The 18,697-nt window shown below is 32.4% G+C and overlaps 1 protein-coding gene across 8 annotated transcripts in view; it reads left to right on the plus strand.

Annotated features, from left to right (window-relative positions):
• The window catches only part of ZGRF1 (zinc finger GRF-type containing 1), a 58,798-nt gene that overhangs the window by 26,595 nt on the left and 13,506 nt on the right, over positions 1–18,697 (plus strand). For 7 of the 8 annotated variants that reach the window (XR_012499349.1, XM_045515787.2, XM_045515790.2 and 4 more), the window contains 9 exons: positions 1,144–1,267; positions 3,137–3,189; positions 4,491–4,629; positions 5,241–5,425; positions 6,619–6,815; positions 8,940–9,079; positions 15,713–15,856; positions 17,115–17,229; positions 18,299–18,561. Coding sequence is in view for 7 of the 8 variants with exons in the window: in XM_045515787.2 (XP_045371743.2) it covers positions 1,144–1,267; positions 3,137–3,189; positions 4,491–4,629; positions 5,241–5,425; positions 6,619–6,815; positions 8,940–9,079; positions 15,713–15,856; positions 17,115–17,229; positions 18,299–18,561 (1,360 nt within the window). In the remaining variant the exon portion in view is untranslated. The remainder of the gene's footprint in view (positions 1–1,143; positions 1,268–3,136; positions 3,190–4,490; positions 4,630–5,240; positions 5,426–6,618; positions 6,816–8,939; positions 9,080–15,712; positions 15,857–17,114; positions 17,230–18,298; positions 18,562–18,697) is intronic. The other variant, XM_074342040.1, reaches the window with a different exon arrangement.

The raw sequence follows: 18,697 nt of genomic DNA on the forward strand, positions 1-18,697 counted from the left end.
ATCCTGCTGCTTATAAGTTGGGTGAATTTCAGCAAATATAATTGTTTAACTGCTTTTTCTCAGTTCCCTCAGTTGTAAAATAAGAGTACCCACCTCATATGGTTGTTTTAAGGATCAAGTAAGTTAAAAATACAAAGTGCTTAGAATAGTCCTGGGCACACAGTAAGAACTTAATAATATAGTAAATCTATTATGCTGATGATTGAATTGTAATTTCCCATTTGTTTGTTTCTTCTATTAAACTGAACTCCCTGAGTGTAGGGACCATGAGTATTCATCTTCACATTCTTAGCTCATAGCACAGCACCTTGATCCAAGCAGCTAATGAAGAAAATGTTTTAAAATCTAAAAATAATCTTTTTATCTTTATTGTCATTTACTCAAAAAACAAATACACAAGCATATTTTAACAAGTTCAAATCATTCAGAAGGGTATAGGATTATAAGTAAAAGAACCTTTCCCCCTAATCCTGCCTCTATTAGAAACCACTCTTAACAGTTTGATATGTTTTCTTCCAAACTTGTATTCTGTTCTTACACAGATACGTATATTAAATATGATCATCATATTAGATTTTTAAGGTGATTAATTTCTGGAAGCAGCAACAAAATTAAATACCATTCTGAAAATAATAACATAGTGAATAATATGACTGTTCAGATGTGGAATATTTCAAAAAAGTTTATTCCATTTGGGAACAGTATTTTGAAGTTTAGATCAACTGCAGATAAACCCTAGACCTGAGAATACCGAGAAAAGCTATTCAGTCCTTGGGTCTGCAGGAAGTTTTATCTGCACGGCTCCAAACATGAGGTCTGATTAAGTCTGAGCCCCTCAGACTAGAAACTTATCTTCAGAACCAAATTTCCATAACCCAGATCAATCCAAATCAGGATCTGACTCATTTCACATAAATCCATCAGGTTTTATGTTCTGTATTTCACTTTCTATTATTATTATTTATTTTAGTGAGTTTATTCTATCCTGTCGCTTTTGGAAGAAACTTTGCCCCACTGTAGCTCTACCTAATGTGCTTGAAATAATTATTTTTATAATACAGTTATTAGAAATCATTCAAACTATAGGGGAAAAATACAATAAAAAAATCCTGGTCTGTAGTTTTATTTCTTCTTTCTGAATAGGTGACATCACCAGAACAAAAGATCTCAACATTAAGCCCTCTTTCTACTTTTTCTCTGAACTCAAGAGATGAAGACTTCATGTTAGAATTCTCTGAGGAGTCCCTGAAAGCAAGAACTTTACCTGGTGATCTTTACTTTCTCAGATAATTGTTACCATGTTGCTCTAATAGCTATCTGTCTGCATAAAATGAGGTTTTTCATTTTAGAGATTGTTACTAAACTAAAAATAATTTTGAAACCACATTCAGTGTCTTATGCCCTAAAGCCTTCCCCTACTCTCTCTCCCTTTGACCTTTTCTATTGCAGGTGGCTCTTAGTTCCAAATACAATATTCCCTTCTAGCTGTCTAGTTCCTTCTTATTTCTCCTCTCAACTTCTTATCACTGACTCCTGGAAGTGTCTTCTACTGTTGCAAGACTTCTCACAGCTGTAACTCCAGAGACTGGCCCCTCTATAGCCCCTTTCTCTCCTAAGGAGAGGATTCATTATGGATCTCTGATCAATACCATTGCTTGACCTTAGCATAACCTCTTAGTATCCCCTTTTTTGCCTTGTGGTCTTGGCAATATCAGGGAACTCTTCAACTGCTGCTACCTCTGTTGCACTCTCAGGCCTCTGTGTTTTCATACATTGTGACTCTTTCCTGTGAGTGATTTCCTGCTTTTGATAAGTATAATACATTCTGTAGGATCCCTTCCACCAATTTTTCTTTTGTCTCTCTCTTTTCTTGTAATCTCATCAATGTACCTTCTTCTGATTCTGAGGTTATGTTGGGTAAGGGGTGATGTTGTAGGTAATTTTTTGGTCATCGTGGAGAATAGAAAAATAAAAACTGTAGCATGACTGGGTGGTGGGTTGGAGGAGGTTTAGTGCATGTGGTTGGTAGAGGAAACAGGGTAGGGAAGAGTCAGTATGGGAGGAGGGGGTACCTAAAACAAGTGAAGTGACAATGAGATATAGATGATTTTCATAGTTATGCCATGAATATTTTACTTTTTAATGAGGTTTTAACTTTTCTGTCAGTGTTGCTTGATCAACTGGTTAGAATTACAATATAACACCTTATAAAAGAATGTTATTGGCTCACCTACTGCTCTCCTACCTTCCAAGTGACCTCCAGAGTTTATTTCCAAGAAATAGAAACTCTGTCAAGAAGGTACATTATTATAAAATAGGAAACCATAGCATTGTCAGATAAAAACTTTAAGCTTGTATAGTTACCGTGCAGTATTATTCATTCTTTATTTATTCAACAAACATTGCTGTTTACATTTTCAGTAATATAACTATTACTAACACTGCTGACAGAAGGAATTGTAAAACAGACAAAATCTGCCATTACATGAGTTTACTGGAATTGAACTCTTATCGCATAGCAATGTATCAGAATGAAGCTAAAAATCTTCTTTACCCTGAAGGTCAACATATTAATTTATGAGTGTAATAAATATATAAAGGAAGTTACAACACATGGCTAAATGAACGGTGAACTTCGGTCTCTTGAGAACAATATTAAGTTGCGAACAAAAAACTAGTTTTGAGTTCTCTTCGTAACTCTGCCAGTTGGTAGTCATCTTACCTCAGGCTTTGGTGGCAATCTTATCTGTAAAATGAGAATGACATATTCCTTCTTGGCTGTAAAGTACTTTGAAAACATAAATGTTATGTAAATATAATGTAGTTATGGGGGTAGGGGTGTGGTGTGGAAATCCTTAGCTAAGAGGGGAAAGAAAAAGAGAAGGATTTCAAGTTTGTCAGCCTTAAAAAAGTCAGAGTATTAATTAAGTTTTGGAATCTTTACTTTTTTGATACTAAAACCATAAAAAATTATTTTTGAAGAAATATGATTTTGTGTGTTTATGTGTGTGTGTGTGTGTGTGTGTGTGTGGAAAGCATGTTGGCACTTTTTCTTTTTTTATATGTGTACCCAGTTTCCTAGAGCCTGGGTGATGTCTGTAATACATTTTTATTTAATCAGTTTTTTTTTCTTCAGTAATGAAAAAGTCAAGTTCTCTGGAGAATAAGAACCTTCAAAGACTTTCATTAGTAAGTAGAACCCGAGTTCCATTTATTACTTTGCCACCTGCCAGTGGGCCACCTGACTTAGATTCTTACTCACATGTGATCGACTGTGACAGGCAAGAGTCTTCTGGTTCTCCCATATTCAACTTGTGTGAAGAGTCAGCAACTTCTTTTAGCTTTGGGCCTGAGGACCAAAGTGAAACTTCTTTCTCTAAAGAATCTAGTGAAATGACTCCAGGATATGTTTCACTTCTCGGTAATATATCTACTCAAAGCAAGTGGCTGAAATTTCAAAACATGCCCCAGTGCAGCTTGACTACTCCAGACAGAGTTGATCAGAAAGTAACAGATGGCTTCTTTGCTGAGACTGTTTCTGGGATGCATTTTAGTGATAAAGGTGAAAGACAGAGTGATGCTGTGAATGAATGCTCTTTAGACTCTATGCATTTGCAAATGATAAAAAGCATGCTTCAACAACAGCAGCAGGATTTTAGCAGTGGAGATTTGGTTTCCAGAAAGGAAGCACTTTCTTTGAATTTAAAGCAGACTTCTAAGACTGAGGAAATTCAAAATGTGTTAGGAGGGTCTGCCTGCTACAACTGCATTATAACAGGAGATTTACAGGTGAGGAAATGTACCAGTGTTTCTTGGTGCATCTTTGCCAATAGTTATTGTCTGAATTGCAACAAAAGAATTATCAAAATTATACAGGTGCAGTGATTTTAGTCTTGGAGCTGATGGCTTTGGTGTTTGTTGAGTTTTCCAGAACACTTGCTCCAGTCATATCTTCTGGTTGTGAACATTAAATGAAGTTATATATTTGAAAGTGTCTGGTACAGTATCTGACACATAATAAGTCTTAATATGTTAAGAGCGCTGACTCTTTCCACCACCACTTCCACTGCTGCTATTACTATGATTGTTTTCATTTTTCACTGTAAGCTCAGTTTTACTGATCAGATTATTATTAGGGTAAAGGTATATTTTATTACATATTGGTTGTGAACAATTCTTATAGTTGTAACAGAAACAGGTACATAGTGATCCATTCACATCAGTTAAGTTTTTTCTAGCAAAAATATTTTAAAACTCATGAAGGGGCAGATAAGAAAATTTAGTCAAATTTATGATTAAAAGGGCCATGCCATAGCCTTTCTTGCTTTCTTGCTATACTTGGTTTCTCATTTAAAATTTGAAAATGATTTTCATGGAATCTGGAAATCAAAAGAAAAATCTGTTTATTTTCTTTAACATACCTATGCAATTTGCTTATTAGTAAACAGTATTTTTCTGGAGTTGTTATAACTTGAATTATTCCATTTTAGGAGATAAATGACTCTGAGCTATGCTTCCCAAGTGGGCAGAAAATAAAATCTGCGTATCTTCCCCAAAGGCAGATTCACATACCAGCTGTTTTTCAGTCTACTGCTCAGTATAAGCAGATTTTTACATCTTGTCTCATAGGTATGACTGTTACCTTTTTATTTTATTATGATTGATTGCTGCTTAATGTAAGTAGTATGGCTGTGAGAAAGTATAGTATTTTATATTGTGAATTTTTACATTGTTTCCGTATTGAGATTTGTTTTTATATTTTTACTCCAGTTTTTGACAGTAAGTTATATTTTAATTTCAGATCAAAATTGAGTTTTAAGAGTGGGAAATGACATTATTATCATCTTTTTCAAGGTATAGTTTAAAAAATTTTTTTAAACTGGAAGTATTACAAATGGTTTTGTTAAATTAAGTAGGAAATTTAAAGTATGATGCATGATTAGTTTTGATTGTTTGGTACAAGGGCAAAACTAGCTTTTTAAAAAATGGATGTTAGTATTAAGTTATAGTTTACTCTGTCAAAAGGCTATTTTCAGATTTAGCTAGTAGTACATATGTGATAAATACATGAAGTTAGTTTGTATTTAATTTTCATCTTTTTTTTTTTAATGGAGCTACTGAGGATTGAACCCAGAACCTTGTACATGCTAAGCATGCACTGTACCACTAAGCTGTATCCATCCCCTCAATTTTCATCTGTATCTATATATTTTTAAATTATCTTTTAAAATTTTTTGCAGAACATCTAAATATATTGCTGTTTGGGTTGGCACAAAGGTTGCACAAAGCCCTTTCAAAAGTTGACATATCATTTTATACATCATCAAATGGAGAGAAGCAGAAAAATGTAGAAAATAATGTGCCCTCCTGCCATCATCATCACCCTGCAAAACTTGTCATGGTTAGAAAGGAAGGTCCAAATAAGGTATTGTTCCCTCTTCCCCTCCTGTTGCCCCACCTAATACTCATCTCATTAAAAGTTTATGTACCTGTTGCTTTATGACAAGCTTAAGGAGTAAATTTTGATTAAGAGCCTTCTCCTTGAGACGTTAGTAACTAACATGTAGCAAACTCTCAATCAATTTTTACTGAAAGATGGTCTGTGTTCGAGGATCAAAAATGTGACTTAAGATGAACGTTCAAATTGCATAGGAACTTACTGTATAGCAGTGGATAGAGAGAGATACGTTAAAGGAAGTTTTATATAATACTGTAGTTAATAAAGTAGGAGGGATATGCCCAGATTACACTGAGAACCCTGAGAGGAGTGTATGTCCCAACCTCAGGGCTTAGAGAATGCAGACATGAGCTTGAAGAAAGTAAAGTTCGTAACTGGTCTGTGTGATCCCTAGTGCCAGTAATGTTACCAATAAGGCCAAAGGAATAGAAAAGGTACTGACTTAGTTGATATTGCTGATAACATTATTATGGAAGAAGTTAATAAAATGTTTGCATCTTATGGTTTGTACTCATATGCTTTCACTCATTGTAATACAGTCTTCCTCCACTGTTTGCATACTACCCTTTATCAGTAGTTGAGTATGTAAATTTGGATTTAAATTCAGTTATCAAAAGCAAGAGTTCATAAATAATATTATAACCATAGAATAAAATACTGTTGAACCACTAGAAGTCTTTTTTTCTGATGTTGAGCATAAGGGTTAGGCTATAGTGTAGAAAATGTATTGTTATCTGAGTTTTACTTAGACAGTATGCACATGTGTATCCTTGTGTGTGTGCGCACACATGCACTTATGTGAGTGAGAAAAAAGACTAAAGAAATGTACAAGATGTTCCCTGTAGTTGTTTTAGGGCAGCTTTCAGGTTTCCTGTATGAAAGTTTTAAATCAGAAAAATAATAAATATTTTTCAAACAAGCTTATATTCTCAGAATAATGTAATTTTTGATAAAGAGAAAATAAATGGAAAAGTAGGTGGTTTGAAATTTTAATTTATTGTTTAAATTAATAAAAAGATTAAGTGGTATAGTGACTAATTTATTGGAGTACATTAATGCCAAGCAACCTTTATAAAAATCTTGACAGACATAGTACGAAAACAGTAAAACAATTAAAATGTTATTTTTCTTACTAAATTTCAGTATCTTTTTCCCCTTAGGGTCGTCTTTTTTATACCTGTGATGGACCCAAAGCTGACCAGTGTAAATTTTTCAAGTGGCTTGAAGAAGTGACCCCAGGATATTTAACACAGGAAGAATCTCTACCTAGCATGGTTTTAAGTGATATAAAAAGTATTGGCTTGTACTTAAGAAGTCAGAAGATACCCCTCTATGAGGAATGCCAGCTTTTGGTGAGGTATGTTTTATGATACCAAATAATTGCCTCTATATTAGAAAATAGTAAAACCTCACAGAATTATCGGGGGTTTTTTTGTATATACATACTTTTATTGAAGTATAGTCAGTTTACAATATTATGTCAATTTCTGGTGTACAGCATAATGCTTCAGTCATACATGAACATACAAATACTTGTTTTCTTATTCTTCTTCACCATAAATTACTAGAGGTTGAGACAGGAAAAATATCTCAGAGATAAAATACCTCAATTTTTATGACCATACAATAGGAATAATTCCCTAAAGCTCTTTTTGGCCCCCTCTAAACATTAAGCAGTATCAGCAATATCAGGATTACTGGCAGGAATGCTGTTTTTCTAACAATTTTTACATATAATCATCATCCTAAGGGAAACTGTATCAAACAAATCATAAGAATAATTTTTATCAGTGCAGGATAATAGGTAGTGGTCATTTACAAGCCTGAACTACATAGCTTATAGGATAACAGAATGCTACTTTTTGAAAACATGTCTTATATTTATAAGTTGAATTACCCAAAATGTAAATATAGTGAGCATTTGCATGGTAACTTAATAATAATAACAGTTACTGAGAGTTTATATATGCCAGGCACTCTTTTAAGCACTTTTGCATGTATTATTTCATTTAATTGTCATAATAATCTGTAAGATACAGAAATAATCTGGATATTTTATTATTTCTATTTTACAGTTACAGAAACTGAAGTACTCTTTTAGAAACTTCTATTTCAGTCTCTTAAAACTGATCTTGTTTCTGTGAGATTTGCTATTTTCTTCCTTTGACACAGTGCATTTTTATTTTGTATATATGAATGAAAGTATATAAACATATGCACTATATGTATAATAGTACTGTATTTTAAAGACTTTTTAAAAATTGTACCTTCAAATTTCCAGTTGTAAAGTAAATTAAGTCCTGTGGATGTAATATACAGCATGGTAACTATAGTTCATATTACTTTACTGTATATTTGAAAGTTGCTAAGGGAGTAGATCTTAAGAGTTCTCATCACAAGAAAAAAATTTATTAAAAAAACTTTTTATATATGCAGTGACTTCTTCAGTGCTTTTAAAAAAAAACTCAATTCAATTTATTTAAACTAAAAATAAAGCAGTTCACCCATTTCCTTCATGAGAGAAAAGTGTAACTGTGTGGTGATGGATGTTAACTAGACTTCTTATAGTGATCATTTCACAGGATACACATATATCAAATCATTATGTTGTACACCTGAAACTAATATAATGTTATATGTCAATTATATCTCAATTTAAAAAATGTGTATTTTTAAAGGTTATATTTCATGTATAGTTATTATAAAATATTACCTATATTCCCCATGTTGCACAATATATACTTGTAGCTTATTTTATACATAATAGTTTGTACCTCTATCCCTATCTTGCCTCTCCCCTCTTCCTTCTCCCCACTGGTAACCACTAATTTGCTCTCTGTATGTCTGCTTCTTTTATATTCACTAGTTTGTTGTATTTTTAAAATTCCACATATAAATGATATCAGACAGTATTTGTCTTTCTCTGTCTAATTTATTTCACTTAGCATAATACCCTCCAAGTTTGTCCGTATTGCTACAAATGGCAAAATTCCATTCTTTTTAATGGCTGAGTAGTATTCCATTGTGTGTGTGTGTGTGTGTGTGTGTGTGTGTGTGTGTGTGTGTGTGTGTGTGTGTGTGTGTGTACGTGTAACACATCTTCTTTATCCATTCATCTGTTACTGGATACTTAGGTTGCTTCCTTATCTTGGCAATTATAATAATGCTGCTAGGTACTTTGGGGTGCATGTATTGTTTTGAATTCGTGTTTTTGTTTTTTCAGATATATACCCAGGAGTGGAATTGCTGGATTATGTGGTAGTTCTATTTTTAGTTTTTTGAGAAAGCTACATACTGTTTTCCATAGTAGTTGTACCAATTTACATTCCCACCAACAGTGTACGAGGGTTCCCTTTTCTCTACATCCTTGCCAACATTTGTTATTTGTGTTCTCTTTGACAATAGCCATTCTGACAGGTATGAGGTAAAAATTTGTACCTTCATATTCAAATTCAGTTTTGTGTTTTTACTCATTTTGCAGAAAAGGATTTGATTTTCAAAGAAAACAGTATGGTAAACTAAAGAAGTTTACTACTATAAATCCTGAATTTTATAATGAACCTAAAAGCAAACTTTATCTTAAGCTGAGTCGGAAAGAAAGTTCTTCAACTTATAGCAAAGGTAAGTTGAGCTGATCGTGTTGGTGTCCAACTTTGTGTCTCATTACATACAACTCTGTGAGTCATTTATATTAAAGAGATTTTTTAAAGTCCAGTTTAATAGTATATATTGTGAATTATTATATAATAAATTAGACCATTTCTAAAAAGCATACTTTAAATTTTAGTTTTTAAAAAACCTTTTATTATAAACTACCAAAAACTGTTTAATTTTGTTTAAAAAGTCACACTAAGTTCTTGGCATCATTAAGTATATTGAATAGTCTGTACCCTGAACCTACTATCAAAAATAAACAGAAAATATAATGAGTTTATTTATACTTCTGTCATTGCTGCACAGTAGGACAACACTGGACCCTAAATTTTGTGTATTTGGACATAAAATCCTTAAAATTTTTTTTCTAAGTACCTTAGGTACACTAGATTAGGTTAATCATTATCTTTGGTTTCATGACCTACTCTTGCTGGTCTTCACCTAGCTTGCTTTAGTTATTTAATTAGTTATTTTAAATGATATAAATATCTGTGAGTCCACAAAGCAAACCAAAATGTAGTACCTTATAACTACCTGCATTTAGTATAAAGTAACCCATTAACTCATCTGATTGTCTCTCCTGACCTAAGGTATTTACCATTTTTGATCCCTATGTTCATCAACATCTTGCTTTCCTTTGTACACAGATTTATGTAAATGAATTACCAAAAAGCATATTTTAAGTTTTAAGTTTTTTTAGTATCATTCCAATGATATAGTTCTGTATGTAATCTTTTAGAACTTACCTTTTTCATTTTTTCTCAGTGAAAATTCTTGTACTATCTTGTAGATGTGCAAGAGTTTCTTTTGGTTATAATCCTAGGAATGAAAATGCCCCCGACATCTTTAAGCTGTAGTGCCAAACGGACTTCTAAAGTAATTAAATCAACTTATACTTCTACCATCTAGTGGCTCAATGTACTCAAATGGTCTAAATGATCTTGTGGTTTTAGTTTGCATTTCTCTGCTTGCCAGTGACACTGAACAGCTCTTCATGTGTTCATTACATATTTTCTTCTTACCATTCATTTTTTTGCTGTGTTGTGTATAATCTTATTTACAGTTCTTAAATGTTTTCCATGTTAATCTTTTCTTGATCATGTATATTGTGGCTGCCTGGCTGCCAGTATGTATCATGTCTTTTCACTTACTTCAAGGTATTTTTAGATATAAAAATTATTTTTTAATATAGTTGGATGTATTAGTCTTTTCTTTTTGGCAGTGCTTTCTGTGTCTTATTTTAAAAATCTTTCCTAATGCTAAAGATCTAAAATTATTTACCTATATTTTCTATTAATGGTTTTAAAGTTTTACTTTTTTACTTTTTTAAAGTTTTCTTTTTAAGGTTTTCTTAATGGCATACTACGTAAGAAAATTTTCAATCCATTTGGAGGTTTTTTGTTTTTCTTTTTTTTTTTTTTTGGTTCATGGCATGAGATAGGGATCCAATTTCATCTTTTTCTCTTTAAGTATCAATTTTGCTAGAATAGTAGTCATTTTATTGATTAATTAGCCCCTTTTGTCCTCTTTGACTTGAAATGCTACCTCTGTCGTATAACCAAGTTCAAAACAGTGTGGGTCTGTTTCTCGAGTCCCTACTTGTACTGTTGTTCAATTTATATATCACTGTGCCAATTCCACATTGTCTTAATTTCTGTAGCTTCAACTATGTACACTTCCTTCCTGCTATTTTATTACTTTTTGAAACATATTAAAATTATTTTATTAGGTGCATATATATTTAAAATTGCTATTATCTTGGTAAATTGAAACTTTATGTAGAGACCCTCTCCGTCTCTAAAAATACTTTTAAAATCTAGTTTTTTACATAGCTATATGAAGTTTATTTTGATTAGTATTTGCTCAATAAGTCTTCCAATATTTTGTTCCACCTTTGTATATTCTTATAAAGATGTGTCCCTCTTAAACAGCATGTCTGAAATTTCAAATGTTAACTTTTATGTAAATGGAGTAAGTCCAATAGTTAATTTTATTATAATAATCTATATACTTGGGTATGTTTCTGCAGTCTTGAGTTATTTCTGTTTATCCCACTATATGCTGTTTTTCATTCTTTCTTGCTTTTTAAAAAAATTGGCAGTTAAATCTACTCTCCAATAAGACAAGAACTTAGAAAGTACTCACATTGCTTGTTTTTTTTTGCTTGACCTCTTCTTTCATGCCCCTCTCCCCATCAAGTTGGTAATTCATCTAGACCAGCCCTACTCCAAGTGTGGTCTGTAGGCTGGCTCTGGTCCATAGACTGTCATTGGTTCCCAAAGAGGTGAGGAGCTGCTCTAGAATATCAGATGCCTATGTCATTAGCAGACTGTTAGTTTCATTGTGTTTTGCTTTGTTTAGTTTTGTTTGTAGCAAGACTTTCCGAATGAAGGAAGCATTATGTTGATTTGTTGAATCACCTAGCACAAGCTTCTTGTTACTGACAGATAACAGTCTGTTCAGGACAGGCTGCTTTGAGTAGCACTAATCTAAATATGTAACTTTAGGATGCTATGGATTTATTTTCTACCGATCTTTGGATGTTACTCCTTTTTAAAAGATGACTACAAGCTTATCCAAGGTATTTAGTTACCTTTATTTCATGTATTTTTCATGTATCCCTTTTAGCGCCTCCTGGATTTTTCTGTCTTATTTATGTGTTTCATCAAAAACTTTTATGAATGTTTTGTATGTGGGTCTTTGAATGATGAACCTGAAGCCTTGAATGCTGGAGAATTTTTTTATTATATATTCATATTTGAATGATAGTTGGCTACATATAAAATTCTAGGTTCTAATGTTTTCTTTTAATACTTTTCACCTACAGAAATATCAGTTTCATATGTTTTAACCCAATATTTAATATACTTGGCTATCTTCTTGCATCCATTATTGCTGTTGAAAAATCTGATGGCACTCTGATTCTTACACCTTTGTATGTAATTTGTACTTTCTGGCTGGAAGCATTAGAACTTTCTCTGACTATTATAGTCTTATATTTCTCTATAACTGCCTAACTGTGGGTTTTTCCTTTTTCTCCTCTGGATACACTGTACCTCTGGGTACACTGTGGGCCTTTGAAATCTAAAGTCCTCTATCTCCAAACTTGTCCAGTACATACATTAAATGTATACAGCTTCTGTATGTCAGTCATACCTTCATAAGATAGTTTAATAAAAGAAACTAAAGTGCTTTGGCTTTTTATTTTTTAATTTTGGGAAATTGATCTTCATTCTTTCCTTTTTTTAAATTTTAAATTTAAAAAATCTTTAATTTTATTTTAATTGAAGTGTAGTTGATTTACAGTGTTAGCTTCAGGTGTACAGCAAAGTGATTCAGTTATACATATATTTTTTTTTCAGATTCTTTTCCATTAAATGTTATTATAAGAAATTAAATATAGTTCTCTGTTATACAATAGGTCCTTGTTGTTTATCTGTTTTATATATATAGTAATGTGGGTCAATCTTCATTCTTTTTTTAATTGAAGTATAGTCAGTTTACAATGTGTCAATTTCTAGTATACAGCAGAATAGTTCAGTCATACATATACACACACATATATTTTTGTTTTCATATTCTTTTTCATTATAGCTTACTACATGATATTGAATATAGTTCCTTGTGCTATACATTATTTGTTTAAATAATTTTTCTCTTTATTTTTGTTTCTCGCTCTAGGATTTTATTATTCAGAGTTAGCACTATAGAATTTATCCTCTAAATCTCTTAACATTTCTTTTATATTGTCTGGGTTTTTATCCTTTCTTCCTTCTGGGAGATATCTTCAATATGATCTTCTAAATTGCTTAATTATTCCTCAGATGTATCCATTCTGTTATTTATTCCATCAATTACAACTTTCTTTCAACTACTATATTTTTGCAACCCAATATTTTTATTCATACATTTTTCATATTTTCTTGTTCTTATTTTGCATTGCTACTATCTTTCCTTACCTCTTTTAATCCCTCTACCAGGCTACATTTAAATCCTTTGTCCATCTGTTCTGGTGTTTCCTTTTCTGCAGGATTCTATAATCCAGTATGTTATTCTTTTGAAGTCTTTGTGCTTCTCAAATGTCTCATTATTGTGCCCTGTGAACTAATTTTTCCCTGGTGGTATCAGCTGTTGTTTCTGGCAGTGCATATGAGGAAAGGCAGATCCCAGTCTGGTCAACTCTAGTGAGCTCAGGGGGTTGGGTTCAGTCTCATATCTGCCATTTACTGGCCCTGTGTCTGTGGATAATTTATTTAACTTCTCTGGACTTTGGTCTTTTTTCATGTATAAAATGGTAATAATAATAGTAACTATCATATTTAAAATGCCTACTAACATAAGTTATTGTGTTTTACTAAAAATAAAATTCCCATAGATAAATGACCTGATGATGGCCTGTGATCTATTTACTTATCCCTGGTGCCCAGTAGTTATGTGGGTTGCTGCCTCATTTCTCTTACTTAAAGTCCTCTCTGGTAGTCAGTTTTAGAGGGTTGCATTCCCAAGTTCAGCCCTAGGACAAATCCTGGAGTCAGCTGCTCCAAGAGTGATAGGATTATTCCTTCATCCATTAATTAATGTTCCAGCTGACCTTCTCCACCCAGAACTCCTTAGTTGGTAAGCTTGGGGTTATCCTGGGAATCTATTGGGAAAATTCTCTGTGTTGTTTTTTTGTTTTGTTTTTTGTTTTTCAGATTTCCTTTGTATCGTCTGTAAAGGATTAGCAGTTTCCCAGCTTTGTAGGATTTTATCATCCTTCTTTTCCCATTCCCTTTGTGGCCTCCTTAAGAATCTCTGAAATAAGTGTGGCTCTTCCTATCCGACTCCTGGCTATTTTCCAGTACTATACTGGATTTATATTTTATATTTCTTCTGTCATTTCAATGCGATTTAGGGAGAAAGGAAAGGCGGATAATTTTCTTCTGAGGGTTACCTTGAATTGGAGCTCTCTTAAAAAATTGTGAATGTAGAGTAAAAGAAGTCTTTGCAAATAAGGAATAAATTATTTAAATACATATATTTACCTCAATTGGCAGATGTTTTTAAATAAATTAGGTATAAAATACACTATAGTATAGATCAGCTTTTTCTACAGTAGTTTCCTAAACATATTTCCTTAAAAAAATTGTTCCGTGGGAGTACTGATAAGAGTTAATATAAAAATAAAAAGTAGGTTCCATGTTAAACAGATAACCTTAATGCAAGATTGATTTTCAGAGTCTTAATGTGTGATGTGCATTGGACTTTGAAAGGTAGGAATGTAGCCCAATAAACTGTCTTTTCTGATGCAGTTGAGATTCTTGGTTGGTCAGTTAATTTTAAAAGTTGGTTAAAGTCAGGGATTATAAAAAATTATGCATAGGAACATTGAGCATTTTAACTTAAAATTCATGAATATATTTTTACTTAATGATCTTTTGATGAAGAGTCAAGACTTTTGCTTAGGATATGAGTTTTTTGATTGGAGATCCTTTTCATCTTTCTTGTATAGACCATATCCACAAATGCACTGTCCATAAAGATTTACCATTTAAATTCTTAAACATGGAGCAAGAACTTAAAGTCACTTATGAAGCAATCTAAGTGGAGAATGATTTAAAATTTTTCAATCCCTTTTCTAATGTTATATTTATCTCATCTGTACTTGAGTCAAAATTGGTTTTTCATATTTGGGTTTTTATTTTTAAAGGAGATCTTAATTAAGTCTTTCTAAATTATTCACTTTAGTTTTTTAAAAACAATTTTCCCCTTCATATTCATAATGGGTCAAATAATATGATTAAGTTATATAATTATAACAACAAATACAACTGGTATAAATAAGTTTTAAAACAAATGCAATTGACTCCTTGTAAGTGTAAACTCAACTGATGGTGGAAACAGTACACAAGTATTCTGGAAAGTAGCCTACTAGCTATGAGTATTCAATGTACTATGGAGAAGAAAGGAAAACATTAATCTGGAGCATCTGTTAAGTGGAGGTCTATTACGAGAACCTGTGTTCTATTCATGGATTGCCAGCTTTATTTGAGTATGGAAACCATTACATGGCCAAGCATATTTTTAGACTAATATTCGACAGTGGGAAAAAAATCAGATCTAGCTATAAATCTATTTTATAAGAGAAGGACAAGTTAGATGCTGTCTTTGCTGTATTTACATTTTTAAAAATAATTATAAAGTAACTTAAAAAATATAAAACTAGTTGAGTTAAAAACGTGGAAGTGAAATATTACATGTTTAGGTCTTAGTTTGGGTGGAATCTTACAAATAATAACCAATTTTGTTTTTTGAGAAATAATGTAAGACTAAGCATTGAAGAAATCCAAGGTAGCTTTGGATTGAGCATAGTTCTGAGACCTTTAAAAAATGTTTGCCTTTTCTCACACATACAGAGAACAAACTAGTAGTTGCCAGTAGAGGGTGGAGAGGAGGGGCGATATGGGAGTAGAAGAGTGGGAGGTAAAAACTGCTGGGTGTAAGTAAGATAGGCTCAAGGATGTATTGTACAACACAGGGAATAGAGCCAATATTTTGTAATAACTAATATAAAGTGACCTTTAAAAATTAAGAAAAAATTTTAAATGTTTATCTTTTCAGATGATCTTTGGGTGGTTTCAAAAACCTTGGACTTTGATTTGGATACTTTTATTGCATGTAGTACTTTCTTTGGACCATCATCTATCAATGAGGTAGAGTTACTACCTTTGAAAGGTTATTTCCCTTCGAATTGGCCCAATAGCAGTAAGTATTACTATGCCCATATTAATTTGTATTAACAAAGAATGAAAGACATGTAATACACTGTGAGCAAGAATGCTAACTTTGTGTGGGATTGTTTGATTAAAGAAAACAAAAAGCATCCACCTCTACTTCCTATTATTGTATACAGTGTTCCTAAAAATGTGTGTGGAAGTTGAATGTACAAGTAAGTATTTCTGTAGTTCAAGCCCCAGAGGGCTAAAAGTATAACAAAATCTTTACCCCTCACTTAAGTATTTTTTTAAAGTTGAATTTTACATGGTATATCCCTGATTTCTAAAATTATAAATAAGAATTTTTAAAAATAATTAAGTTCTGATTCTCTTGGTTTATTTAATTCTCTTGGTTTGTTATTCAGATAAGTATATTTAGTAAACAGATCATTTATTTTTACATCAAAAATATCTTGTAGATTTTGAGAGAGATTCTGTGAGCAGTTGAACAGGAGGATATGACATTCATTTTGAGGATATTTTATCATCTGTCTTGAGAAATTCTTTGTAAGACAGGAGGCTACTAGCCTTACTTTTCTTTTAATAAAGGAAGCTTTAGTAAGCTGAATCCCTATCCAGCTCTATGAATCTGTAGACATCTCTATACATTTTGATCTCTGGAATAATTTCTGATGGTCGAATTTGGTCCATAACTAATTAAAGACACAGCATTTAATGACTCATTTCAAGTATTTCTTATGCATTTTAAACTGGATTTTTTCTTTCAGAACTGAATAAACCTAGGCAACCAGCTTGAGTCCAGTAAGAGTCTAATTAAGTGAACATATGTCACTTTTTGGATGCATATTTTCATATTTATTGTAGTTGTTGCCTCACCAATATCAGCATTCTAATTTTCTGCTTTCCATATATTTCTCTAAAATAACTGAGGAAGAATTGCAAGAAAATGTTCAAAAATTACACAAATACTACTGTACAGTGTAAGGCCATCTGCTGATTAAATCGAACTGCTGGCTATCAAGTAGTCTCACCATGCACTGACTCAGAACAGTTGTTCCTGTTCACTAACTGTTGTATCGAAGTCCAAGTTTGCTTTAGTTACACAATTTATAAAGTAAGAATGAGTGTAATGGTTTAATGGATAAAAGGACCTCTGTAGGTACTTAAGAGTTTATTTTATGTCATGTGATTAGGTGAACTCTGAGTTACAAGGACATTTTATAGATTTTTTTTTAATGGCCCATTTTATTTACATTAAATGTTCATTTTCTGCATTCTTTCTACAGCAGTGGTCCATGCATTACTGGTTTGTAATGCTAGCACAGAGCTGACCACTTTGAAAAACATTCAAGACTACTTTAATCCAGCTACTCTACCTCTAACACAATACCTGTTAACAATGTAAGTCATTACTTACCTTTGGGTCATTGATATTAAAAAATAGTGACTAATAGTGAAATTGCAATAGAATTACATTACATAAATTTTTGCCAACAAAGTGTTTATTTTCTTTCAGAGATTATGAGAGTACTGATTGTCAGTAGTTAAAAATAAAAAGAAAGGGAATACATACCATGTCCCAACAACTTACCCATTCCCCTAGCTATCTAGCTAACTAGCTATTGTGGTTGGGGCCTAGTGTTACTGCAGATTGTCTTCATCATGGAATAATTTGTTAAGGATCTTTGGATTGTTGATTTTATTTTTCTATTTACTTGTACTTTTATGCCACAAATTATTTAACATTTAAAAGAGTCATTTTAGAGGTTGAATCCAGTATATATATTATACTAATTTTATTCTTGACATAACCTATATCTCATTTTTAATTTCTCAAGCACCATGTCCCCTTTTTAAAAATTGGAAGTGATGTTGTGTTGAATTCATTAAAATGATAGAAAAGTCTAGTTTTTAATTTGGAATGTTATAATCTGACTTGCAGTGTTTTCTTTTTTTTTCACCATAAGGAAGTCCTAGGTAAAAAATAAATATCCCTTATGTTCTTTATCTACTTTGAAATGAATTCAGCCTTAATAGAAATAGAAATAAGACCAATTTATTGCAGATTTACCTGAAATGGAGGCTATATTTTATCTAAGTCAGTTTTGTATACTAGAACATGGGCCTTAAAGTCAGTATACCACTTATTGGCTAGGTGGTTTCTTGGGAAAAAATGTTAATATTTCTGTGTCTCTATGTGAGGTAATTAACTACTTCTTAGTGTTGTTGTGAAGATTATGTCGAGTAATAAGATGCTTAGCATAATGCCAGCACATAGTACGTTTTCAACAAATATTAGTTCTCTTCTCTTCTTCCTTCCTCCAAATAGGAGTATATATCCATTTGTGTCTGCAAAAAATGTTCTCTGTGTTGTTTATAAAGTGAAGGCTAAATTATGAATAGATCTACTCACCTATTTTAAAAGCCCCTCATTAAAAAAATTTTTTTTTATTTGTTGCCTTTTTACTAGGTCTTCATCAACTACAGAGAGCAACAAGAGAGTCAATAAGAGAAAGTTTATCCCACCAGCCTTCTCAAATATTAACACAAAATCTGAACTACTCAGTCTAGGAGCAACATTGCAGTTAGCTAGTGAGTTAATTCAGGCACACAAGTTAAACAAAGATCAAGCTACAGCTCTGATTCGGATAGCTCAGATGATGGCATCACACGAAAGTATGGAAGAAGTGACAGAACTGGGAGTTCACACCCTCCCGATCACGATCATACATGGTAAGAAGCAAAAAGGAAAATTGTAGTAAACACATGGTTATATAAGCTATTGTAACCCAGTCTGCTCCTTTGTAATTTCCTAGTCAAACAAGATTCCAGAGTAACTAGATTTTTTTGAATCTGAACCCACCTTAGT

The sequence above is a fragment of the Camelus bactrianus genome, chromosome 2 (genome assembly GCF_048773025.1).
Source record: "Camelus bactrianus isolate YW-2024 breed Bactrian camel chromosome 2, ASM4877302v1, whole genome shotgun sequence".
Taxonomy (NCBI): Eukaryota; Metazoa; Chordata; class Mammalia; order Artiodactyla; family Camelidae; genus Camelus; species Camelus bactrianus.